The sequence below is a fragment of the Emydura macquarii genome, unplaced genomic scaffold, assembly GCF_026122565.2.
Source record: "Emydura macquarii macquarii isolate MOO-44397 ecotype Brisbane River unplaced genomic scaffold, CSIRO-AGI_Emac_v2 contig_1230, whole genome shotgun sequence".
Lineage (NCBI taxonomy): Eukaryota > Metazoa > Chordata > Testudines > Chelidae > Emydura > Emydura macquarii.
In genome coordinates, this window is record NW_027131367.1 from 14,655,419 (window position 1) to 14,682,828 (window position 27,410).

At 49.6% G+C, this 27,410-nt stretch overlaps 1 protein-coding gene and 1 long non-coding RNA gene across 2 annotated transcripts in view; one reads left to right on the top strand and one right to left on the bottom strand.

The window, feature by feature from the left end:
- CYGB (cytoglobin) lies at window positions 1-27,158 on the top strand. The gene is made up of 3 exons (XM_067547609.1): window positions 1-533; window positions 23,375-23,606; window positions 25,839-27,158. Exons 1-3 carry the CDS (start codon window positions 391-393, stop codon window positions 26,001-26,003), a joined length of 540 nt encoding a protein of 179 aa, XP_067403710.1. The 5' UTR covers window positions 1-390; the 3' UTR covers window positions 26,004-27,158.
- LOC137152737 (uncharacterized) overlaps window positions 7,885-27,410 on the bottom strand; it is a 59,036-nt gene continuing 39,510 nt past the window's right edge. The window contains exon 3 of the long non-coding RNA XR_010919581.1: window positions 7,885-8,231. This is a non-coding gene — a long non-coding RNA (uncharacterized lncRNA). The remainder of the gene's footprint in view (window positions 8,232-27,410) is intronic.

Consider the following 27,410-nt stretch of genomic DNA (forward strand, 5'->3'; position numbering starts at 1 on the left):
GAGAGAGAGAGAAAGTGAGCTCACGTTCACACATTGGTAAAGAGGCTGGTCTTGTAATGCCTTTGAATATTTTACTTTTAGTCAGTTTCCCATCAGAGTCAGAGTCATACATGCACACGCTGAGCTGAAGCAAACTACAGCAATGGACAGCACTAGAAGATTTGAAATCTAATCACGTGCATTATATCTCTTGGATATATTTTTAAATACATATATATAGAGAGACACACATATACATATATAGAGACACACATATAGAAAGAGACATATCACCCACACCACCACCAAACAAACACCTTTTCTTTTCTCAGAGGACACACACACACAAACACACACACATCTCTCTTTATCTCCTCCTGGCTTCCTGGAGGATTGTGCCGGCTGTTTTTCATGGAGAAAGTCCAGGGAGAAATGGAGATTGAGAGATGGGAAAGGAGCGAAGAGCTGTCAGATGCTGAGAAAAAGGTGATTCAAGAGACCTGGAGCAGAGTGTACATGAACTGCGAGGACGTTGGGGTCTCCATTCTGATCAGGTATTTAAAAAAAAGAAACAAGCCAAAAAAAAAAAAATAGAAAAAAATAAAAAATAAAAAAAAAAGGAAATGAAATGAGTGACAGATAGACAGGAACCGTTCTGAGTCCCTATTGGCTTTGATCGTGAACAATTTCACAGCACTTCTCTCGTTTCAACACGTTGGGGGGGGGGGGGGGACGCTTTTAATGTAGTTTGTAGGAATCGGTGTTTCAATTGGAAAGGTCACCTTATCCCCTGCGTGCAGCGTTGGCGGGGGTGGGGAGGGTGTAGAAGGAGGGACGAGCTATACACAGTTTTCTGTTCAGTGGTTTCTACTCAGATCCCTGCTGATGGAATTATATGTACTAGGTTCCTGGGTGAAATAATGCAACTTACAAGCCAAGATGAAACCAAAACAGATCTGTCTCTGACAGCACCATCTGTTTGTTGGACTACAGTGGCGGTATAAAGGATAATGCTGAAGTTGCCTGCTATGGCTGGTATGAAGGTCATAAGCAGGAGGAAGGGGGGCATGTGGCAATAGGTAATGAGCCCTGGAGAAAGGAGGCATTATTGCATTTTAAGTGGGCTATGGAAACTATCTTCCAGCACCATATTCTGTGTTGCACAGACCTGCAGGTAAAGGGAATGATGCGTGTCTTTCCAGGGGTAAGAAAGGGGCAGGTTACTACTGGGATTTCTCTTTCTAAAATAGATGGACTTGTTTGCTTTCAAAGAATGTTTCACTGTTATTGAATGTTAGAGCTTGTGTTGTGCTTCTGAACCCGCTGGGTCCGCCCTGAGGGACAGCACAGACTCAGGGACCGAGTCTCGTCTCGCTCACACCGGTGTAAATCAGGAATAGCTCTGCTGAAGTCACTGGTGTTACCCAGATCCACATCTGGAGTAGGTGGGAGGGGAATCCAGCCTTAGGTTAAAGGAGCGTGCAGAAGAACCAAAGAAGGAGCTGGGGAAGGGAAGCTGAGGGAAATATGGGGCTGCAGATAGAAGCAGAGACCAATTGCCACTTGATTTGAGCAAAAATGTTTGATTGAGGGATGAACCTGAACTTCAACTTCCAGCTCCAATGCCAGGAATGCTGGGGGAAAAGCTGAATCCAGATCCATGTTTGGCCAATGCCCTCCTTCCCTCACAATGGTCCAGGACAAAACCCCAGCTGGAGAAAGCTGGGGTGTTTGACATCTGGATGCAAACATTGTTCCTTGAGATTAGCAGACCGTGGCCTTGGACTGACCCGTGTTCTGAGAAACACTTGGATTGATGCATTTCTCACTAGTAATCATCTAAAAGTTTCCCAGGAGGCTCAGAGCTGAGCTTAGGGGAGCTGCAGAGGTAGCAGAAACTCCCTAGGATGTGCAGGTGACCCTTCTTGGTTTTCCCCTGGTCCAACTCCAGGATTTCCCCCACAGGATTGCTCTGTACAGAACTGGTTTGGATACAATTCAAGGAAGGCCCCATCCCACAGCCCTCCCTGAACCTCTCCCTACTCTTACAGCCTGACCTTGTTTGAGACAGAAATATTTAGGTTTAGTCACTGCCCAGAAAGCCCATTCCTGGGAGATCTCCTGCCCGAGTCAATACACTCGAGTGGTTCACAGAGTTTAGGTAAACATCCGGGGTTAGAGCTTGGTGCCATTGAAGGCAATTGGAGTTTTACCAGAATTTCACTCCAGGACTTCCAAGTGTCAATCTAAAGCAAACCCTCCCTGCCCCTCCCCTTGGGGAAGATCGCCTTCAGCGCTGAACCTTGCAGCTACCTCTTCCTCCTCCTTTCTCAAATGGGCCAAGCCCCAACCCCCCGGCTCAAGCCCCTCAAATCCAAACAGGCTCTGAGATCTGGACTCTGCTGGGTTCATCTTTTATTAGTCTTCTGAGCCACGAGCAAGGGAAAGGTGGGAATTGCCGAGGGTCTGGTCTGGGAAGAGGGGCCCCAAACCTGCAGCTGGTGATTTCCCTGTGGCTTCGTTAGGTCTGATCATTCCTCCCGCTGCCGTGAAATGAGGCGCTGAAAGAGACCTCGGCTGGCCTACGCTCGTGCCCGACATGACTGGCTGCTGCTACCTGCCAGCTCACTCGTGCACAACCCTTTCCAGCTGTGAGAGTGACAGGGCAAACCTAGCCTGGATGTTTAGTGCAACTTCTCTGATCCTTAGATAGGGAGCTGGGATAATCTCATCCCAGTATCTTGAGCCCGTCTCTGCTGAAAACAGGCTCTTGGCATGTTCCTGACTCAGGGCTGTCTCCTTGGACATCTGCCCCCTCCTCTGGGAAAACTGCCAGGTGGTGTTGTGTGTGGGGGGAGGGTGGCAGTTCTTTGGAAATGGGGGAGGGGAGCAGCTATGGACCAGTGGTAGAAGTGGTACCCGACCGCCTATCCTGGGCAGATTAGCCTGGCAAATGCCCTGAATTCCTGTCTTCAATGAGCTGCCCAAAGACTTGTTACTTCCAAGCAGACAGGACGGATCCAGCTCATTCATGGTTTCAGGGAGGGTGTAAGTGATTCATGGGACGGGGAGAGCCAGAAAACAGCAGTGAGTGACTGGTATCGATGCTGTACCGCACGTGTGCAAAATGCATGTGCTATCCATGTTGATGGGGCAGGAAGGGGCTGGAGTCCAACTCACAGGAGGTGGAAGAGGATGCAAGGTAAAGCCACAAGTGGCCAAATGCACTGGGGAGCCAAGCTCATTTCTCTCTGAAGAGAGGTACTAAAACAAAGATGCAGCCATTCCAGGGGAGAAAGTAGTGGCCAGCTGGCATGTGTTGTCGGGGGTGTTACACAACAGACCTAAAGCAGAGAGAACTGAGAAGAGGGAAGGCGTGGAACACAGCTGGCAGAGGGGCCCCGGCTGCAAGTTTCCGATCTGGAGCTGAACTTCTCCAAAGCTCAGGGTGCTTTCTGTGCCTGGGTGCTTTCTGCATGAGGCCACAGAACTGCGTTCTGGGCTTTCCGTCATTGGGCCAAGACTCAGGAAAGCGCTTCCTGGCAAAACTAGTGCCAGTGTGGGGCAGCAGAGAGGACTCCTGCGGGGATGGGTGACTTTGTTGACTAACACTTAGCGCCTGGGATTTAGCCAAGTACTGGCCACCGCCAGAGACAGGCTACAGGGCTAGACGGACCATTGGTCAGACCCAGTATGGCTGATCCTATGTTCTTAAACTCCAGTTGACAGCAGTGTGTTTCTCTCCAGGGGACCTGCAGATGGTGGCGAAGGCAAGAGCATTTAGGAAAGGACGAGGCAGTAGACAAGTGACCCACCCTTTCCCAGGGCGCAAAAGTAGCAGCTCCCACTATCACGGTGACATGAGACGCTGCCGGGGACTCACTGCCCCACCGCCAGGGAGACCACAAAGGGCTGGCAAAGCATAGTCACAAGCTGCCCACCCAGTGAATGAGAAGAAGTGAGTGGGAAGAGAGGCGGCCCCGTTCACAGGGGAATGGCAGAGCACAGGCTGTCGCTCTGAATAGTAAGGCCAGATCAAGAAGCTCTGAAATTGCTAGTAAATCCTCCTTTGCTGGGAAGGATTCACTCTATGCATCGCTTCCCACCATCCTCCGTGAGTTCACGCCAGAGCTCCCCGGGGAAACGCGTGCAGCGTAGAAACAGGGCAGCCCTGGCTTGAATTGTCTGTACCTGTGAGAACAGCTCTCCCCCAGCTGGTTCCTGCGTGCCTTTACATTTCACAGCTGGCATTAGCAATAGCTCCCTCCAGGAGAACTGGGTCATGTGTAGAGGCTGGGGGGAGGCAGAGCAAGAGAAAAGGAGATGGAATCACACTCTGCTTTTACTTTCTTATAAATGATTCAGCAGCTCAACAACTACAAAGGTCACTTTCTTTTTATTTTGCTGACCGCACGCAGACACACTTATATACACGTGTGCATGGACAAAACAATCTCTCATGTCTGCCCCCACATGCAGCCAGGCACAATCCGCAGATATACTCCAGGATGCAAAAAAGCACTGGCTCAGAAGCATCGTATGCTTTGCAGTGATATAGCTCCTCTCTCCTATCATCTCAAAGTGAGTTGCAAAGGAGGGGGGGGTAGTATCATCATTCCCATTTTACAGATGGGCAAACTGAGGTGCAAAGTGACATACAGAAGGTTATCCAGGGAGTCAGTGGCAGAAGTAAGGAAAATAAGCTGACTCAGGTCTCTTAACCACAAGCCACCTGCTTGAACCACTAAGCCAGAGCAACTCTGCAAAAATAAGCAACTACCTCTGTTGACTGTCAATGTCAGATCTGAGGGGTAACTCGGGCATCGTCTTCATGGCCTATTTAAAGTTTAGCCATACATGTTTGTGCTTTTGTTATGTTGTTCACTTTCCCCCTCCTCTTTCCATTAAATTGGCTGCCTTAGATTGTGAGCTGGGCAGGGCAGGGGTTGTGTCTTATTTTTTCCCTTTGGAAAGAGCTTAGCACATCGTGGGCACCCTTGGAAAGAAATAATGCTGATAAATACAGGGGCCGATCCTGTACCCGTTGAAGTCAATAGGAGCTTTCCTGTTGATTTCAACAAGAGCAGGAGCCGGCCTACAGGACAGGAAATGCAAACTTACACAGCAAGGATAAAGCATGTGCAATACACTCAGAGAGGCAAGATATAAAAACACACGGCAACGGGGATATGTACAGCTGCACTGGGTAGTGAAACGACATGCTGCATCAGCAAACAGACTCAAATAGCCCAAAGGGAAATGCCACAGTGCAGGCATTCTGATCAGTCATGGTGCGCCTCTCCCCCCCCGACACCTGCCCCTTTGCCACACAGTAGCAGACTGTGGATGGGTCAGTTTCCCACTGAAAGAGGACTAGGTTCCTCAGAGCCAGGGTATTTTCTGGAGCACTGCATTGGTACAAAAGTCCTGTTTACCTGGTAAAGAGAAGCCAAAACCCCAGCTAAGGCACCACTGAATCTAGCCCTGTTGCAAAGAACAGCTCCCTCCTGTCTCCGCTTCGATCTGTCTCTCTTTGATTCCAGCACATGCTGTCTGCACCTCTCTCCTGCCTCTGCCCTGTATTTTATGATGGCCAGGCTTAAACACAAACCTCCTGCTCCAGGGTATAAATCCCTCTTTAAATGAGAGAAACTTTCCAGGGATCATAACTGCTCGGAGCAGGGGTGGTACACGGGCTTGTTCAGGTACTGGGAGAGAATGGCACAGAGCACCCTGGGAAGAGACTGTGGGTCCAGTCACTGCTGTACTGTGACTCAAGGGACTGGACATTTGTTTTTGGCTCTGCACTGGCCTGCTGCGCGGCCATGGGCAAGACACGTCCCCTCTCTCTGCCTTATTTTCCCCTCTCACCCGTTGAGTGTCTTGTCTCTTTAACTGTAAGTTCTTCAGAGCAGGGGCTCACTCTCACTGTGCATATGAGCAGCACCTAACAGCACGTCTGGCACTCAGCTAGCCTCCCCCCTGCCTCCCCGGTAGTAGCTGTGTGCCTCACAGTCTTTAGTGAATGTATCCTCCCAACGCCCCTGCGAGGTAGTGCAGGGCAGGGCAGTTATCCCCATTGAACCAAAGCACAGAGAAGGTAAGCGACTTGCCCACGGTCACACAGGAAGCCTGTGGCGGACCAGGGAACGGGCCTCAGGCGTCCTAGACTGATGACCTAACCACTGGACCATCCTTCCTCTCTGATTCTTCCTTCCATACAGGAAGGTCCCAATCTTGGCTGGGGTTCCCAGGAACCACTGGAATAGATCAGTAGAAATGCCATTTGGCAAAGTTATCCCTAGTCCGTGGGAATACAAGTTGTGTGGTTAAAAGTATTTAAATAATTGACCGTGTTCTTTGCTAGGGAATCTCCTGCCTGAGGAAACACAGCATCTTTATCTCATTCATCATGCCTCCCCTGAGAAACCAGAGGCCTCTGCATTTAACATCATTATCTAACTACATGTTTAACCCTTAACAGAGCATGAGTTGTGCCTCTAGACAACACTGAATAGGCCTTACTGGTGCAAGTAGACCCACAGATCTCTGTACCTGAACTTTCAGTGGGATTATTCACAGGTGTATGGCGAAGTAGGATGGCCCAGTGGGTCAGGTACTAGATAGCAACTTAGGAGAGTTGGGTTCTGTTCCTGACTCTGCCCTGCTGTATGACCTGGGAAAATCACTTCCCTGCTCTCTGCCTCGGTCTTCCCATCTGTAAAATAGGTCTGCTGATACTCCTTTCTTTATAAAGCACGTTGAGATCTGTAGATGAAAAGCAGCATGTAACAGGTAGGTGCCTGAGTAAGGGTGACAGAATTGTATTCAACAGCTCTCAGTGCAAATATAATAGACTTTACCCTGCTTAGTAGGTGTTTCCACTGATGGTGTATTTGTAGATCACAGCTTATTCTTATTTTTGTAAAGCACTGATCTATATTGCTAAGGGTTATTGATAACACAGACTGAAACCTTGCAGAGTGAAATACGTGTTACACACATCCGTACACGCACACAGAAAGTACACACCACAATGTATCGGCTGGGAGTTTTAAAGACACCAAGGAGAATAGCTTTCAAGGTCAATGAGGGCTGGAGGCCAAACTCCCTTAGGGACCTTGGAAAGCCTACACAAAGTCACAAACATGCTTCTCAGAGAAACACACACACAAAGAATGCAAACTCACAAACTCAGTGCATATAGCATACACACACACACACACCTTTGCCACACTCAACGGCACAATTCGCATGTGCAATGCATGTTGATACACAACCAGGAAGGAGCACCGTGCTCGCAGGGATGAGACTCAAAGGCTGGAAAACACTTTATGCCCCTTCGAACTCTTGGGTGAAAAACTCAGACTCTTTCATTAATCTCTTTGAAGCAAAAGAGCAATGAAAGATCACATCACATTTGAAAGTTGCACCAAGCCCAGACGGCAATGAAGCTGTCAAAACCATTGCAAGGCGTACTGTCTCATACTGAGCCAGGCATTTTTCCACGAACTTTCCATAGTTCAATGCCCCACCTCTGACCTTGCAGAGAGACTTCTCCCAAATTGTCTCAGTTCTAGTTTTACTTTCTCAGAACATCTTCCTCCCCGTGGTTTATACGCCCTTCTCTCTCCTACGCTCTCTCTGTCCCACTCAATCCAGAGCAGCATAAAGGGGAGTTAGTATAAACGGAGGGTCAGGCCCTATCGTTTTCAATAGGAGGTCTGTAGGAGCAAGTCCAACAGCGGTTGACCCCTGTTTGTAAAGGGCTTTGAGCATGAAAAGCACTCGATGAGTGCTAGACATTGTTAGTGTTATTAGGAGCCTGCGGTTTAAATATCAAGCAGCGTTAGTAATGAGCAGACCTGGTAAGCAGACTTATGAAAACACAAGACAGGCAAAGGGTTGGTTTTTTTCTCCTGGTTTAATAAGCATGTACGGGAAGTAGATCCTTCGTCTGAGCGTTGGAAAAGGCACTTCAGAACGGAGGGGCAAGAAAACAGATCCAATATGCAGCTTAACCACGAATGCCCCAGTTCAGCCAGCAACGTTCACTGGGGATGTTAGGCAGCCGCAGGAAGTCGGATGGGGCCAGCACTTTGCACTGTGTGGCTTGTGGCACACCTGCTGGCCTCCGGCTGCTGGTTGCCTCCTTCTCCTTTGCTGACCAGCATTAGACGATCCGAGAAAATACTGAAGTGTGCTTTTAGCGTTTATCCTTCTTCCTTGTGTGCGGCTGCCTCACGGATGTTCTACGGTGGCAAACAGGAGAGGGGTCAGTGGGAGGGGAGTTGGTGTCAGTGATTGCCAATGGGAGGGAAGGTGATCTGCCTGCTGGAGAATGATAGGGGAGGGGGTCTCAATGATGGCCAATGGGAGAAGACGTGATTTGTGAGATGGCGACCGCGGAGGAGGCCCCCGTGAGACTCTTTCTATGAAGTTGTGACCCCACTTTTATTATCCGTCTGGTTTATTTATCTGTATTACAGTAGTATCTGGAGGTGCAATTGAGATCTGGTCCCCATTGTGGTAGCACTGAACACACACAGAGCAAAAGATGTTTCCTGCCTCATGAGTTTACTAGCTAAGCAGACAAGACATAAAGTTGGGAGGGGAAACAAAGTCACAGAGAGGTGCAGTCACATGCCCACTATCACACAGCAGGGCAGTGGCCCAGCAGGGAACAGAGCATAAGTCACCTGACTCCCAGCCCAGTGCCTCCCTACCCTCACAGTCACATGTAACAGAGACTATATAATCCAAGAATTCATACCAAATTTAACTGTCAACCAATCAGCTTCATTTCAAAACAGGTGCACATTGGGGAAGAAGAACACAGGACACTTTAAAGTAGGATGCTTCTCTTCTTCCCTCCCCATCCTCTTTGAAACCTTTGATACAGTGATTTACTTTTAACTCTAATCCACTGTCTATAGAAGTCTCCCCCAATGCAAAGATTCTTCTTTAAGAGACATTCTGATGAACTAGAACAACTGTGAGAACCCCCCAGGGAACATTTTCCAGACTCACGCGTTTGCCACAAAAGGACAATTCAGCAGCAGCAGTAAGAAATGAAATGTTAAAGATAACTATTGATCAGCATGTGAATAGTCCTTAGCGAAACTGACTTGTGCCAGCCCACGAGAATCTCTCATTTAGAACAGGGTACGTGGGCCACATTCTCTGTGCCGTTAAACTGCTCCATTTAATGGGAGTTGTGTGCTGTAGCTGCGAAGAGCAGAATACGGCTTGGTGTATCTATAAATGCACAAAACGTCTTTGCTGTCGGCTACAAAGTGCTTCTGTCTGTCGAGCTACAATGCTCATTAAAAATCACTGAGCGGTAAGGACATCCCTGGTATATTTGGCAGAAGCTAAGATTTTCATACATCATGGTAGCAGCGGGCAACGCTAATTAAACAGCATACATCTCTCAACCTTAGAAATACAGGCTGCCTGAAAGAGATGCACTTCCTAGGCCAAATCATCCACCTGGGCTGCAGTTTTAAGGTTAACCATGCAACCTTAGAAAGTGGGTAACTGTCCAGGGTCCTTGGACACCAAGGTATCAGCCAGGACGACTGATCTGTGGAGCTGTCTGTGGTATGTTGCCCATTCTTCAGGGTTTGAAAAGTCCTCTAGCATGTGTGCTCCTGATGATCTGGGGCCCACGTGGTGATGCCAAGTCTGAGGGAGCCACTGGGTGTTTATTGCAGCGGATGTGGTTTGGGGAGGGTCAAGAAATAACAGAAAATCGGGATAGTCAAAGGGCAAACTTTAGTCCCTTGCAGGTGGTTGTATTCCTCTTGAGACATGCAAATCTGAGCAATGAGACATGCCACACGCATTGCCCTCATCTGGCAACTACAGAGGAGCGAGAAAGATGCAAGATCAACCTCAGGAGCAATTGCCCCAGGTCTAAAAATGCCTAGCACTGTGCAATGCGATGCTATTGAGGGGCATCAGAGAACTAGTCCAAGACCCCCCCTTGGGCACTCACTGTGGGGGAACCAACTGCGGCATCCCACGTGCTTTAAACCACCAGAGCCTGAACAGAGTCCAGGCACTGCCCCGGGGTCCAGCACCCACTCCCCAGACTCTCCACCGTCTCCCAGAACTCCATCTGTGCGGGTGTCCTGGGTCCACGGGTTACCTCTTCAAGGGGCACGCGACAGATGTAACACGCAACACGCAGCTGGGCTCGGCGCAGGGTTCTCAGGCGCCATTGCTCTTTATGCAAATGCACAGATCTAAACAAAAGTCATAAAACCTACACACACGTCCCTGCCTCAGTTTTCTCACCACCTAGGAGCATTCTTCAGGTGGGTGTCAGAGTCTTCGGGGGGCAGCCAGAGCCCTTCTGCTGCAGCTCTTGGCTGCTCAACCATGGAGTTCCCTGTCCCCCCACCTCAGCTTGCTTTGACTTTGCTTGGTCTCACAGCTAAATTGGGTCCCCCAGCTACAAAATCCTGCCTGTCTTCCCCTCTCTTCTTCCCAAAAGCTTCCTGTGAGGCTTTGTGAATCTTACCCTCAAGTGAATCTTACTCTCAAGTACCCTCATGTCCCACCACCAACCCCTGGATCCTTTGGCATGCTGCTGATAATTTTGACTTTTGAAGTCCCCGCCCCCTATCGACCAACAGGAGGAAGTGGCTTCTCCTTGCTCCAGCCAACCTCCTTAGCATATCTATTCCTGGGTCAGAGTACAGTGGTTAAGATGAATTATTCTCCATTGTATCTAGTCGGGGATGTACATGCTACAGGCCCTGTCAGCCCATAGTGGATAAACATAAATGTAGAGGTAGTTCATGATGCAGCAATTTTCATAAGAACAACTTCACAACATCAGCCATCATTCATAAGTTGTACAGACAGACAAACTCCCCAAATTGTCACATAGGGCAAGATTCCTTCCTGACCACTGCAATGAGCAGCTAACACCCTGAAGCATGAAAACTAAATTCTGTTTAGGATCATTATTATTTAATATTATACTGCAGTAGTGCCCAAAGCCCCTTCAGGATCAGGGCCCTCCCCTGTGTTCAGAGGGGAACCTGCTCATAGTAAGAAACTGTTCCTACCCCCAAAATCTTACAATTTCAATAGACCAGACAGACAAACAGCAATTAAGAGACAGCAAACAAGCAAAATATTTGAAGTGATGTCAGGGATACATATAGGGTCCAATCCTGCAGACAGACCTTTGCACCTACATGCAGCCCCAATGGATTTCAACTGTAGGATAAGAACCCTAGTTATTTCTTTATTCTGTAGGTTGATTTACAGCTACTACAGCTAATAATACAGCTAATAATTAATCATTATTTTAATTTATTCTTAAATCTTATCTACAATATTTGTATTTTTCTTTTGGTCCCGCCAATTCTTTCTTTCATTTTATATGTTAAAACCATTGTTTATTTTTCATTGACCTTTTCTTTAGGGAAACAGGAGAGTTTTGTGGATCAGGCCCTAGACAAAGCCTGAAGTGATCTGGGGTTAAAACCTGGCTCTGCCACAGATTCCCCATGCTGCCTTGGACAGCTCACTTAATCCCTCTTAAAACATGAAGAACACTACTTCTACCGTGTCTATTTAGAGCGTAAGCTGTCGGGGCAGGGGCTGTCTCTCAGATGCGTTTGTACAGCCCCTAGCCCAATAGGGCCCTGATTTTGGTTGGGGCTTCTGTCATAAAAAATCATCTCTATTTTTCTGCTTTGTCACACTGTTAGCTATGTTAATGCCATGTCCGCCCTTGCTGGCTTCCTCTTGAACCTTTCATTCATTTCCATTTCTCTTGGAAGCCCCCCCCTCCATTATTTGTTATCCTGCTATTAGTCTTTCTCAAACGTCTTCCCCCTGTCTGTCTAAACTCTGGCAACCTTGCCTCTCCTCATCTCAGCTGGGACCCAGAGCTTGCTGCCCCCACTCTCCTCAGCCATCGCCCTTCAGCCACAGTTCCCACCTCTGGCTGTCTGAGAGTTGGGGGTGGGGTATTAGCTCCAAAGGTCTGACCTTAGGAAGGTCTTCACCCACGGCTCTTCCTCCCAGAAATCTCTCAGGGCCTGACCCATTGGCATCAGTGGGAGTTTTTCCATTGCTGCCAGTGGGCTTTTGTGGCCCTCTGTGCGCAGGTCCTGCTCCTCTGAAAGCGTGACCAGCAAATGTGAAAAATCAGAACAGGGGGTGGGGAGGTAATAGGTGCCCATATAAGAAAAAGCCCTGAATAGCGGGACTGCCCCTATAAAATGGGGACATCTGGCCACCCTAGCCTCTGGGTTGGGGAGCGTCTCCCTGGAGCTGGGGTGGAGTGACAGGGCAAAAGGCTGTCTGCACAGTCTCGCTTGCCCCTTCACAGGGCAGGGGCCACCTCCCTGGGCCAGCTGAGTAGCTGGGAGGAGGAAGAGACAAGCCCAGGAAAGGCAGTAAGAGGTGCACTTTGGCTGGGTTATTTGCAGAGCTATAGCTCTGTTGCTTAGACTCCGTGTCACTGGCAGTGCACGTTGACGGCTTGCGAACACCGGCCCAGAAGAGCCCTGGTCCCAGAGAAGGGTCTGAACAACTGGAAATTTTAAAGTAATAATAATAAACTGTGCCAACTGCAACCATCGTTCCAGGGAGACTTTTGGAAAGAGGAATATGGGTTTCTTAGCATGAGGCCAGATCACTTATGCCCGGAACTGAAGTAATTGCTATAATGGCTTTTGCAAGAAGACACTGCAGGAGCCATGTGCCTCCAAGAAAACCAAAATAGATACTGTCAGAATTAAGAGCTTGCAGAGCACTGAGTGGAAAGCTAGATTTATGAATCAAGGGTTGTTTGGGTCTCTGGCAATATCCACCGCTTTAATAAAGACAGAGTGAAGCCGAGGCCCATTATGCAGTGTAGTGGGATGCGCTGCCTGTGGTGGTGAAATGACTATACATGACCAGGTTTCACATTGCGAGGCTGGTAATTACTTCAGAGCACAGCGGTGGCCTCAGCTTTTTGAGGCCAGCATCTTAGAAAGCCTCTGATAAATCAAAGATGGAGCTGCTGAAATCAAGACAACAGCACTACTAAGGACAGACGGCTGTCTGCAGAAGGTCAACGGTGCTGTGTAACGCTGAGGAAGGAATGAAAGCAGCTCCTCAGCATTACGCAGTTGCTAGGTGTCCCTTAGTTTGCTCCCCCTTTGGGGGAATGGCACAAAGATGAACAAACAAAGGGGGAGAAAAGGGGGAAAAATCCACCTACTGGATTTTGCTTTTCACAGAATCGGAGGAGTTTGAAACAGAGAAGACCTAGGAGGTCACCCCTGCTGCTCCCTGCCCCTCTCCAGCCAGGGCAGGATATTTTTATCAGGCTTTCCCTGGTCCAGTTTTAAATACCCCTCCTCTTCCCTTGGGAGACTATTGCCAGGGTTGGTTCGTGATGTTGCTGAGGGCTCCACTGCTGACCTCTGAGACGATCCAATGGATCTTAGTTTGCGTGTTGTCGCTTTGGGTCACTTTCTCTGACAACAGCCTTCCTCCCCTTCGCTCTAAGGGTTTGGCCTTTCTCGTTTTCAGTTATGCATCCCTGTTCTCTTGTGGTGCATTCCTGCAAAGTCTGGGATGGGTGAAGGATGCTCAGCACCTTGTGGGAGCAGCCAGCAGGATCAGGCCTGTGCTGAGATCTCTGGGCACGCACGTTCAGTGGGGTGAAGTTCTTACTCTGAGACTCACAGCAGCAGCACAGCTTCACACCAGGCCATGCTTTTCTGCTGCCACGTATAAAGGTGAAGCGTTGAGGATGGTGAACTATTGCTTTGATCAGGAACTGTGCCGTAATTTACTATAGGTGCTGCCAGCTCAGTCCCATGGCATGGTTTCTGCTCCTTGATTGGATGACCCACAAAGTGCTTTCAAGAGGGCCACATGAATGCGCCTGGTGCAGACACAACTTTGCACCCACAGTCGAGGGAGACTCTGTTTTGGTGGCTGCTCCTAGACCTTGAGTGTGGCCTTTTCTGGCCCCTGCAATCAGACTTGACCAGGAGGGGAGAGGAGGTCTTTAGAAATGTCCCCTTTCTGGGCCCGATCCCCAGTCGTGCTGAGAGTCCTCTGCAATGTGGAGAGCTCTAAGCACCCCACAAGATAGGGCCACTTTGCCACCAGTGCTGCTCCTGGGTCCTGAGATTGGCAAGGCAAAGGGAGAAGCGTTGTGACCTCACAGGGCTTTTAGCTTCAGCTTTTGCGGCCACTTTGTCCTTGGAGCAACTCAGTGGGCCCCAGGGCACGTCCCCTTCCCACAGCTGCCACCACTTGTGACGTTAGGACTCAGCCCCATCATCCAGCCTGTGCCTTATTGGGCGTGACATCTAGGGATGGGCAGTTAAAAATATTTGCACAGCCGAACAAGATAGCCTGGGCATAACTCCACAAAGAGCATGGCCTGAAGGAGATTGGTTACGTTTTATTACGTATTCCCACTCCTAATTAATTATTATTGTAATGCCTGGGGCCACACCCTCATTGTGCGAGACATTGCACACACGTGCAACAAAAACACAGGCCCTGCCCCAAACAGATTATAGTCTAAGAATAAGACAACAGACGACAGGGGAGACCACCAGATAAAGAGTGTGACAATTATAAGTTGTGTGCAGTGTTGTTGTAGCTGGGTTGGTCCCAGGATATGAAAAAGACAAAGTAGATAAGGTGATGTCTTTTACTGGAGCAACTTCCCTCAGGGGAAGGTACAAACTTTCCAACGATAGAGAGTTCTGCTTCAGATCTGGGGAAAGCAATCGGTGTCTGGGTTTAATAGAAGCTGGGACACAGTTAAACATAAGAGGTAACACGTTGTAGGAAGCCACTTGAAATGGGGGGGTCAGTAAGGGTTAGATTGTTACACAAAAGGGGTCTGAAGTGGGCCATGAAGGGTTAGCAGGCGGTCGTGTGTTACAGATTGTTGTAAGAAGCCATGAAGCCAGGATCCCTGTTAACTCCATGGTTTTTAGAAGTATGATGAATTTAAGCTCCCAGGATCATCTTTTGAAGGTATTGTGCAGGTTTCCTTTGCGGACAAGTATTGAAAGATCAGATATGGAGTGATCACTCTGTGAGAAGCGTTCACCCAGGGCAGACAGAGTAGTTTTGTCCTTTATCATCTTTCTGTGCGAGTTTATTCAAGAGCGGAGGGATTGTCTGGTTTCACCCACGTTGTTACTGGGGCATTTGATGCAGCGGATGAGGTAAGTGATCTGTCATGATAGGCACGTGTAGGACCCAGGGATATTGAAAGGTGGGTTGTGGAGGGTGCTGATCTTTGTAGCAGTGGAGACGTCCTGCAGGTGTTGTTCTGGTAGGGCTGATTCTGCTTTGAGTTGGTGGGTCCCGGTCCGTGGGGAGCTTTCTTCTGGTGAGAGTTTGGAGAGGTTGGGGGGGTGTTTGAAGGCCAGAAGAGGGGGTTCAGGAAAGCTTTCTTTCAGTGTGTGGTCTCCATCAAATAGAGGTTGTAACTGTTTGCTGATACCCCATGTGGGTTCCAGTGTGGGGTGAGAGGTGGCAACTAAGGGTGTGCGATCAGTGTTTGGTCGGGGAGAGCGGGGGGGGGGTTCTGTATTGAAGCAGGTTCTCCTGGGGTATTTGGCGGTCCTTTGCAGGATGCGATCTACTTCTCAGGTGGAGTGGCCTTGTGTAGTGAAGGCAATTTTAAGTGTGTTTCAGTGGGTGTCCCGGATTTTCTCTTTGGAGCTAGTGCTGTGATTTCAGAGTGCCTGGTGTAGAGAACAGATTTTTTTTGGTGTGCCTGGTGTGGTTGCAGCAAGGGAGAAAACGCCCAGCTGCCTGCTGGAAAATTTAACAAATGGCTCCTCATACTCAGTGCTTCTGGGTCTCTTTTTCTCTGTAGATCTCAAAGCACTTTACAGAGGAGACCATCACTATTATCCCTATTTTATAAATGGGGAAATTGAACCACACAGAGCTGTGACTTGCCTGTCATCACAGCGAGCATGTGTCAGAACCAGGAACAGACCCCAGATATCCAGACTGCCCAACCTAGACTGGGGTGAGGCAGGGGAATACTGTTCAAACGTGGCGATTTCTTCATCAGTTAGTTCAACAGGCTTTTTTTTTATGGGGGGGAGGAAAGGACTTGACGATGGGTGGCTGTTAAACTGTGATCTCGTCTAAGCACATGAGTACTCCCAATGAACTGATGAATAACGAGGGAGGTACATATGTGGGTTGGGACCTAAGTAGTGAAATCACACGTGCTGCATCTTCAGATGTGTGCTTTGCCAGCTATTGAAACGAACGTGGATGAATTAAAGCTCTTCTGGGCAAATTGAAAGTAAGGAGTCTGTAGATAATTTTGAAGGTAAATTAGAGACACGAACTAATGACCCAACGTTGGGCAAGCTCAGACAGGCAATCTTAAAAGGCCAGATTCTGATAACTGCTCACATCAAGTAGTAGGCATCAAGGCAGGCCCCCATTACCATGGTATCTGAGCACTTCACGGGCTTTAATGTGTTCATCCTCGCAGCGTCCCAGGGAGGGACAGCAGAATTATGCCTATTATGCAGATTGGAAACGGAGGTACGGAAAGCCAGATTTACAAAGCATTTAGGTACCTAATTAAGGAAGCAAAGTGGGGGACTTACAACTAACTCCTATCGACTTACATAGGCACTTTTTGTAAACCCCACGCGATTCCTAAATATCTTAGTAAATCCAGGCCCTAAGTGAGCTGCCCGAGGGCACACAGGAAGTCTGTGACAAAGCAAGGACTTGAACCTGGCTCTCCTAAGGCCCAGGCTACCAGCCCAATCACTGGGCCATTCTTCCTCTTTCCCCACTGCCTTCCACGTCAAGTAGCCCCATTCAGGGGCGTGCACAGCAATAACAATTTCACTGCTTTTGGGGGGACATGGTCTGTGTCTCCCCACCCCATGGGCACAGGGCTAGAGACACTCATTCTCCCCACTGTGGCCCTGGGGCCGGAGGAGTTCTGTGCCCCGCCGTTATTGGGGAGACCCGTGCCCCAGCTTGTCCCGCCTTATGCACGTCCCTGCCCGCATTGATTACAGCAGGGTTACCTGTTGCATAAATTCTTCTCTGCATGAGTACGAATTCACTGATTAAAGAAAATATGTCTTGATCTAGAAGAACTGAAATTTCAGAAAACAACTCTCCCATTGGTAAACAAGTGAGTATCACAATTGCTGCAAGGGGAAGCTCCTGCTAAATACTTTACTCAATAAAATATTTTATAGAAAATTCATTCCTCCTCCAGCAAGTTTCAGATTCCAAACAAATGAGAACAAAGAGCAGATTCCCAATATCTGCAGCCGTCATGCACTTCAGTTACTTGCTTTGGTTCTGTTGCTGATAAAGGTTGTGTACATAAAATGGTTAAAGGGGAAGAAGAAAAAAATTACACTTAGGACATCCTGTCCATTTTGTCCAGATGTAGCTCATGCGATACAAATTAGGGGGGACGGAATCGGATCACTTACAAGGAATTTAATGAAATCGGTATTCAGGCATCTGTTTTGTATCAATCGTAATTTTGTGTGATATGCAATGGTAAATATTACATTTGTCATAATATTTGATGAATCAGAAAACAAATTTCCAGATACTGAGATGTTTGAACTACAGAAAAAAAAATGCAACAGATAGAAAAAAAATTCCCTATTGACCAGAATTTTTTATTTTTTCTCTTCTTCTACCCCTTGCTTTTGTTTGTCCTTTATCAAAATGGTAAATTAATCTCCTAAGTTAATTAGTAATGACTACTGACCCACTTTTTGAAAAAGTTTCTTTAGATTCAAGTGAATTTGTATTTAATATGCCTTTCTTGAATTTAAACACTAGTATTTTTCTTCTTCGTATAGGCCAAAAGTTTCAGTCTTGAATGTCCAGTTTTATTCACCCAGAAACAAGGACAGTCCAATGGTTAGAACACCAGCTTGCAATTCAGGGAACCTGACTTCAATTCCCTGTCTTGCCACAGACTTCCTATATGATTCTGGGCAGGTCACGTAGGCCACATCTACACTACGTTAGCACAGCTGTGCTGCTCTCACGCGGATGTTTCCTTCATCGACGGAAGGGGTTTTTCCACTGATGTAGTTAATCGACCTTTCTGAGAGGCAGTACTTGGTCAACGGAAAAATTCTTCCATCAACTCAGCGACATCTACGGTGGGGGGTGAGATTGACCTAGCTACATCACAGAGGGTGTGACATTTTTCACAGCCCTCAGCAATGTAGTTAGCTCAACCTGATTTTGAGGCGTAGAACAGACCTTCATCTCTATGGGCACGTCTGCACACACAGCATGACTGAGTGAGCCTCCAGGCCCAGGACAACAGACTTGGGATAGTGGGGCTCCCGCTAGTGCGCTAAAAATAGCTGTGTAGATAGGGCTTTGAAAGTGCGGCTCAGGCAGGACCTCAGACTCTGAAGTTCACCCCATCCCTAAGCTTCAAAGCCTGAACTCCAGGCTCACTCTTGCTCACCCCCAAATACTGTGTAGACATACCTCGTGTGCCTCACTTCCCCATAGAATCATAGGACTGGAAGGACCTCGCGAAGTCATCTAGTCCAGTCCCCTGCATTTATGGCAGGATTAAGTATTATCTAGACCGTCCCTGACAGGTGTTTGTCTAACCTACCCTTAAAAAACCTTCAACAATGGAGATATATTCCACAACCTCCCTAAGCAGTTTATTCCAGTGCTTAACCACCCTGACAGTTAGGAAGTTTTTCCTAATATCCAACCTAAATCGTCCTTGCTGCAGTTTAAGCCCATTGCTTCTTGTCCTAGCCTCAGAGGTTAAGAAGAACAATTTTTCTCCTTCCTCCTTGCAACAACTTTTTATGTACTTGAAAATTTTTATCATGTTCCCCTTCAGTCTACTCTTCTTCAGACTAAACAAACCCAAGTTTTTCATTTTCCTCATAGGTCATGTTTTTTAGACCTTTAATCATTTTTGTTGCCTTCTCTGGACTTCCTCCAATTTGTCCACATCTTTCCCGAAATGTCACGCCCAGAACTGGACACAATACTCCAGCTGAGGCCTAATCAGCACAGAGTAGAGTGAAAGAATTACTTCTCGTGTCTTGCTTACAACACTCCTGCTAATACATCCCAGAACAATGGTCCTTTTTTTTTTTTTTTGCAACAGTATCACACTGTTGACTCATATTGAGTTTGTGATCCACTCTGATCCCCAGATCCCTTTCTGCAGTACTCTTTTCTAGGGTGTCATTTCCCACATACCCACCTCACAAGGGTCTGATGTGAGGATAAATATATAAAGGATTGGCACATGATCAGACACTGTGGTGATGGGGACCTTATGAGCATCAGTTTGGTCATAGACTTTATGAACCATACCCTCAGCTGGTGTGAATCAGAAGACGACTGCTCCACACATAGTTAATGACAATAATGTTCATCATCAAGTTTTGTGACCTTTGTCTGTTTGTAGTGTATTAAAAATTATAAATAGTCAAAAGAGAGAAAACACGTTTGCACAAGTACTCACAACATTTTCTGTTCCTTGCAAACACAATGGCCCAGAGCCTGAAATCAATGGAAGTTGGGAGCCCAAATACCTTCAAGGATCTGGGCCAATGTAACTTGCAAAATGTTCGCACAAGGCAAATAAAAGGGGCAGTGGAAACCTGGGTGAATGCCCAGCTTTTACTTGAATAAATGTTCATAGTTCTTTTTTGCAATCTCTCTCCAGCTCTAGCAAAGATGCAGCCAGAGCCTCCTCCTTCTTACACTGGTTTACATCAGTGTAACTCCATTGATTTCCAGAGAGCTCACCTCAATTGCATTGTCAGCAGGACCAGAATCTGGGCCACACACCTACAATACTATGTAGTTTCTGTCTAGCCATCTAGATTCTTAACTTACACTTCCTGGTCTACCATCCGATAGACCTCAGGCAAATATGCACCTCCTTGAGTTTGATGAAGATCTGTCCCAGTGTAGTCTGTCCTGGGTGAAAAGTAAGACTATAGCAGTAAATCCCAAAGGACACATGATCCGGGATTCTGACATCCTGTTGGTGTTTGGAGACGGGAAGGATCCATCTTCAACATCTCCCTACTAATCTACTAGATTCCATGCAGGCAATCTATTGGGCTTTTCTTGCATCCGTATCGCCTCTCACTTAGATCAGTCTTACTCTGGTGCAACTTCAGCAATTTCCAGGGAGTTCCTTTGGATTTATATTGGCATGACTGAGAGCAGAATCAGGACTCCTGTGCTTTGATTTGGATGCATTTTTTAGGACAGATGGATTTCATCCAGTATGCCAGGTCAGTTATTCTTCTGGCTGTTGCTCCCCAGTGGCCCTTCTGCGGGTCTAACCTGCCCTCGTACCAGCACTGAACAGAGGTGATCACTGCTGAGGGGGCAAGATCTAGCTAGCTGGGCAGCGTGACAGCAGTACTGAGAAGGGCAGATCCTCTGTTACAGATTGCCATGATGGGTGAGATGCTAATACCTGGGATACGAGGGAGGATGGCGTCATTAGCATGCACATTGGTCTCAGTGAACCATGGCCTGGGAGGAAGAGAGATCTGCTCTTGTGGGCACAGAGAAGACCAGCTTTGTCATTGGGAAGGACTTTTAGATATTGATATTAGGACTGATCTTTTCTTGTTGGCTCAGGCTACAGCACTGAGCATAAAAACCTGTCTTCTTTCCTGTGGCAGTGAGGCTGGGGGAAGGAAGGGAGAATGGGATAGAGAAAGAACTTCAGAATGAGCGAGTCAGCAGGTATCCAGGCTCGGAGACCAGGGCTCATGGTGAAGTAAGAACAAAAGAAATCCTACTGCTGCAGGGGGAATGTCTGACGTCCTGCTGGCAGACATTCTAGGCCGAATCCTGGAAACTCAGGGAAAAGGGGAACATTAACAGTGACGCTGCCACCGGGATCTCTATAACAATAGCCTACCCTGCTGCATCTCCCCAGCCACAGCCACCCTGTCCTAATGAAGCTCATTGATCTTGCTAATGCTCTGTCAGAAGGACGCACGAGACCACAAAGCCTCGTCCCCAGGCCGTGGTGCCATGTGCATGCAACTCCAAAGCCCTTTCTCGGTCTCTCCCGGACAGCTGTGAACTGAAGGAGATCGGCTAACAAAGGCTTTGATGGGGAGACCTGAAGGGATCCGGGTTCGGGAAAATGATTTCCTCTGACAGGGAACAGATGTGCCACGGGGAGTCTCTTCAAGCTTCTGCCGGGAGAGGTTAAAAAATAATCCGAGGAGCTTTTTCGCGGCTCCCTCTCTGATTTTCAAACCGACACCTTTTCCCCCACCTTCCCTCCTCCCCCCTGCTGCTCACTCTTCACACATCGAAACCTATTTTGGGCCAGCTGATGAATCCCAGATGCCTCCGGGAAGCAACAGAAGCGATGTACGTTCCATTCGCCGCTTCGCACAGCTTTCTTGGCAGCCCCCCCGGATCCTCCACGAGCCAGTGAAGGGGGGGAGAGGATAACGAGGTGGTAAACGAGAGTCTGCTCCTCATATCGCAATTACCCATGGGCTGGTTGGTGCACACAGAAGATGAACCCACCTGGCCTGGGAGGTGGTTGTGTGTACTGGAGTTGTGCGGGGCAGATCTGGGGGAGGGGAGAAGGATGCACCAGCCCGGAAGAAGGGAGGAGGCAGATGGGGGGAGGGAGGTGTTTGGAACTGCGGACAAAGAAGACATCGGGGGACAGCCCTGGGAGCGGAGTCTACCACCTCCTGAGAAGACGAAACTGGCTCTCGCCCAGTCTAATATACACACATAAGGACGCAGAGAGAGCGCAGCTGCTCCAACCTTCGGATGTTTGGAGTGGAGAGGCTGGGCTGAATCCTGATCTCGCTCATCCTGGTGTAAAAGTGGAGTAGCTACACTGAAATCAATGGAGTTACAGACTGATGGAGTTGCCCTACAAGCAGGTGACAGCAGAATCGCACCTGTGGTGCAGGGATTAAGTAACGCAGCAGAGATTTATACAATGTAGGTTCTTGTAACCCCCCCCCCCCCCCCCCCACACACACACACACACTCCTCACTCCCCCTGCTTCTGCCTCCTGTTACAAAGAGGTACATTGGTTCATTAGCCTAACATAATAGAGCTTTCACCCCTAGTCAGCTTGTTGTGGGATCCCCTGTGCACATGGCAGGTGGAGTCAGAGCTCTGGAGAAACTTCCCTTTCACTCCTAGCATTTCAGATCTTCGCCCTGGCAGTTCTGCCCCAGGCACACCAGCCCCTGTTCGCAGCACAGAGCAGAGCTGTGCTTTCTATGCGGGGCTGGGGCAGCCCCAGCAGATCGGGAGGGGAGGGGGGGTTGCTGATTCTTAAATAACAACAGCAAAGACACACGGACACCCCTCCCCAGCTCTTTTCCTACTGGGGAATGGAGAGGGAGTCGAGGGTTTAGCTCCATGTGGCCAATTCAAGCACCACTCCTTTCATGTCAGTTGCATTTCACCAGGGATTCGTTTGTTCCTATGGCTATAATCCTACCAGACTTGAGGGTCTCCTGTACCCCTTTCCTGGTGTTGGGGAAAGAGGGTTGGTCCCAGGACCACAGCACTCTCCCAGCATGGGATGAAGGCGACATCCCTGTAGGGTGCAATAACTAGGAACGACACATTGGAGACCCAACAGCCCAACACCAGCCCCCCAGCAAGAACATTCTGAGCGCTGACTTGATTTCTCACTGGGAACCCCGGCTGGATTCTCTGGGCCATGTTGGGCCTTTGGTTACCTCCGGGACAACTCAGGGGAACCACAGGGATGGCCAAGGGCAGCATTACTCAATTTGCGTGGAAGTGCAGGGGCAAAGTGCCCCCGTTTTATTCATGAAAGCCATTGGAAAGCTGCTGCCGCTGCCCTGCCTCTGGAGGAAAGAAAACCTGTCTGCCAGGGCTCTGCACAGATGGGAAAAAGCCTTTGCAAAGATTAGATTGCAAGCTCGGTAGGGCAGAAACTTTCATGCTGTGTGTACAGGGCCTAGCCCATGGGGGCCTTTCGAAGCAGGAGTAAAAATGATGATGGTGAATTCAGCCCCACAACCCCACTGCTAGGCAGGCAACTATTGACTGAAAGGCCCCTGAAATAGTTGGGGAAGTTCCCGAAACATGGTTGGCAGATGGGCCGGGTATCCCCACTCCCACTCCATCACCGGGAGATACAGATGCTCAGGACCAATTAAACTCCCACCCCCTTATAAGCCATGCGGGTCACTCGCTGAGGATGTGCACAACTGGGAACAGATCCCACCTGGCTCCCCTCCATGGGCTTTGCTCTAGCTCTGAGCCATGCTCCAGCTCTCCCTGGAATTCATGCGACGTCTCTCTCTTTCCCTCTCCTCCTCTCCCAACGGCACTGTGCAGGTTTTTTGTCAAATTCCCGTCTGCCAAGCAGTACTTCAGTCAGTTCAAGCACATGGAGGACCCCCTGGAGATGGAGAGGACCCCGCAGCTGCGCAAGCATGCTCGGCGGGTGATGGGCGCTATCAACACCGTAGTGGAGAACATCAATGACTCCGAAAAGGTCTCGTCCGTCTTGGCCCTGGTGGGCAAGGCCCACGCCCTCAAGCACAAAGTGGAGCCTGTCTACTTCAAGGTAAAGGACTGGAGCGAAAGGCTCTGGGGCGCTAAAGGGAAAGGGAGGGAGGGGATACGGACCACATGATATAGGAGTGCGAGCAAGAGATGCTGGGGCTGTGCTGATTTATTCTTGCCCCTAGGATGCTGGCTAGGCTGATGGATTTTTACAAGGGGAGTAGCCAGTTTCCTGGGTAGCCTGAAAGTTGCGCTGTGCTAGATAGGCTCTTCTGGCACGGAGAAGAGAGGCCGGGGTCGGTGCTACAAGTCAGCAAGATCCCGCCCCACTCACCTGGGAGTTTTCTCTCATCCCGCTTAGCAGCCAAGTGCCAGGCAGCCCGAGCTGGGGGGAAAGGAGGGATGCGTTCATGGGCTGCATCCCAGAAGCATCTCCACACCAAAGAAGCGGTGCAGTAAGGCAGGGGCTCGCCCAAGGTAGGGGCCTATTTTGGTGCTTCTGGAGGGGGAGTGCAGGGGAAGGGCACGTGTCCCAGGAGGGGAGGATTGGGAGCAATGGAGCTGCAAGCAAATGAGACGGAGAAGAGGAAAAAAAGAGCTGGGGGCCTAATTTGAGGGTTCTCTCCTTTGCTTGGTGCTTGGTGTGCCTTGGAATGGAAACGGCCCGTGGGCGAGCAAACGGAGCAAGCAGCAAAGTTAGTGTCTGTACAGCCTCCGAGTGCCTCCACTTCCTCCTCTGAACCGCAGCTCCGGGGCAAGAGCCACACTCTGGGAATGGCCACGCTCCCTGCACGGGTACGATAGGATGGGGGGGGAAGGGGGAAATCGCTCTCCACCTTCCTCTGGGGCCATCCCCACCAGCCCGTGCCACACAGCCCAACACCCCCTGCTGCTCTGACAGGCCGTAGGGGCCCTTCTCATGGTTTTGAAGATGAACGGGGGGGGGGGGGGAGTGAGGGGAGATGGGGAAGCCCACTTCTGAGTCCTTGATGTCAGATGGAAATTGCCTGGGAGACTCGCCACCATGGGCCCCTGGCCCCAGCCGCGGGCGCCAGAAGCAGTCAATGGGTCAGAGCGTGGGTTTTCATCACAAAACTGGGAGAGGTGGATTGTGGGAGAGAGAAAGTATATGAGGGGCCTCGGTTAGCTCTGGCCCAGCTCATCTACAGCTGCTTTATTGGCCAGGGTAGTAGGATATAGAGTTGCCCATAGAGACTCCCCTACCCCTGCCCATGGAAACCTGCCTTTCCTCCACAGGGAACTCCTTCTCCCACAGCTGCGGGTGGAGGTAAAGGGTTTCCTCACCCTACCAATATCTAGCGCTCAACTGGGGGAAGGGGATAAAGACACTGGGAAGTCGTGGAAAGCCCCCACATGGCAGAGAGCAGCACTGCGGAGAAAAGAGGATGAGGAGATTCAGGGCAGGCTGGTGCCAAAGTGACTCTTCCCTTTAGGACGTTATGTCTACGGGCAGCCGCCCAGCGGTCTTCTCTGCCACACTTGGAGAAGCAGGATGGAGAAGAAGGTGCCGAGCGCCTAGAGAGGGCCCCCGTCCAGAGCTCAGCAGCTGCGTGGCAGGCAGAACACCTGGGTTCTGTCCCTCGCCCTCTCACGGGCTTGTTGCATGGCCTCAGGCAAGCCCCATAGGCCAAACTTTTCAAAAGCGGCCCCTCCTTCTGGGCGCCTCCGGCTCTGGGTGGCCAGCCTGAGGTACCAGGGGCCTGAGATACTGATTGTCAGCAGCGCTGAATAAGGAATTGAGTGAGAGCTGTGGGTGCTTAACACCCAAATCAGACCCTCGAGGACAGATTTCAAAGTGCTCCCTCGCCAGGGTCGGGCCCAGATGGTCAAAAGTCCTCAGCACCCAGCAACTCCCGCTGTGACGCTTGTTTGAGAGCGGCTTTTCAAACCAGCTCCATGCCGGCTGTGCAGAGCTCCTTTTGAAAATTGGCCCTTGTGTCTCTCCAGTTGGGGACCCAAAAACTGGGGCTCCTAAAATTAGCGGGCACTTGAAAATATAGGCCTGGACCCCTGCTGCCCAGCAGGGCTGAGAACACTGCTTTACACCTCCTGGAGGCGTCCTGGAGCCGGACGAATGTCTAGCACTCTCTCTGCGCAAGGGGCTGAGTAAAACAGCACTAGGGACCAGCTCAGTAAGATGGCAGAAGCCCCCAGAACTCAGCAGCAGAGTTACCTTCGACAAAGCACTAGTGCAGCAGCCCCCCGACCTCCTCTCCTCTCCCCTTGTTTCCTGGAGAATCTAGTAACCCTTTCCTGCCTCCCTCTCCCTCAGTTCTTCACCGGCATCATGCTGGAGGTCATCGCCGAAGAATATGCCAACGACTTCACCCCCGAGGTGCAGAGAGCCTGGGCCAAGATGAGGAGCCTCATCTACACGCACATGACGGCCGCGTACAAGGAGGTGGGCTGGGTGCAGTATCCAAATTCCACCATGTGAGCGGACGCAGGGACCGGGGCAGGGCGGGATGTGCATCAAGACTTCACTATGGTCTCCACTCAAGAACCTCACTGATCTGAGCGGCCTGGCAGGGTTCGCTCTGTAACAGCAGAGTCAAATTTTTATCTCCTCCCTTCCTCCCCCCCCCGACAAAAAAAAAAAAAAAAAAAAAAAAAAAGAGGGTGGGGAGAATTGCAGGGGTGGCGATGGGGAATCGTTTTGGTTGGTGGCCCCCTCTTGTTCCAGAAGCCAGTAAATTAGTGACCTTCCCAAACCCACAGTGTGGCTTTGATTTAATCACTGAGAAATGTATTGGCTCAAATTCTGCTGCAAGTCAGAGCCCTATAGCTCAAATTTACCGAAGAATTAAGACACCATCCTAACCCTCTACAGTCTGCAATGTCCCCAGTCATCCTGGGCTCCCTACCCATGGGGTGTGTGGTTTATCAGGGTCCTGTACTGCTCTCCTGGGTGGATGGCAAAGGAAACATGTAACTGGTGCTTGGTTTGCATTTTTTAAAAGAAAAAACACAGCTGGGAAGACTCCAGCCCCGAATTAGCGAGGGATGCAGAAACACCCCCCTACACACACTGAACTACAAATCCCTGGTACTGGAGCAGTCTAACCAGTCCCCCATCCTCACCCCATCCTGAGGCAGCAGTATTTCATTTGCACAAAGGCCCTTCTCCATGGCCGTCTGTTGCATGAAGGCCCAGCCCACCTGTGAGGTGTGCAGCTGTGTTTTCAGAAGCAATTCAGGCACCACAGGGCATGTAATGGGATTCCCTTTATAGGGCTTGGAGTACAACCTCGTGGGCAGAGAGTACCATTCCTGGCACAGGGGAGGAGATTAGCACAGCTTCCGGGCCCTGCAGTCAGAGAAGTGGCAGCTTCGGACAGCTGCCAGCCAGCTCCTTGCTGCAAATGCAGGCTCCAGGGAAAAGGAGACGCAGGGCAGAAGTAGGACTTTGGTCCTTTAACTCCCCCCGTCATGTCATAGGACACGAGGGAAGCCAGGACAGGTCTCTGAATTGACTCAGCCAGCGTGTGCTATTCACAGTGGTCACTACCCAGGGAGCTGGCGATTCGCACCTGTGCCTCTGCGGGAAGAATGGGAGGTTTAGTGCACCAAAGCCCACACTACTCTTAGTTCCCCCTGGCTGGAGGGGGCAACGAGCAGGAAAGGGGTAGAAAGATGAACTGGACAGGTTAAGGGTCCATTCCTGAGCATGATGAAAAGTCTCTACTCACTGAAGAAAAAAGAAACAAAACAAAAAAAAAAAAACCCTTGCTCCTTAGAGCATATATTTGCCCTCACACTGAAACGGGGTTCCTCCAAATTAAGGGCTGGGTAAAAATCATGGCATGCAAGACACCAATTCAGTATCGTGAGCACCTGATAGATC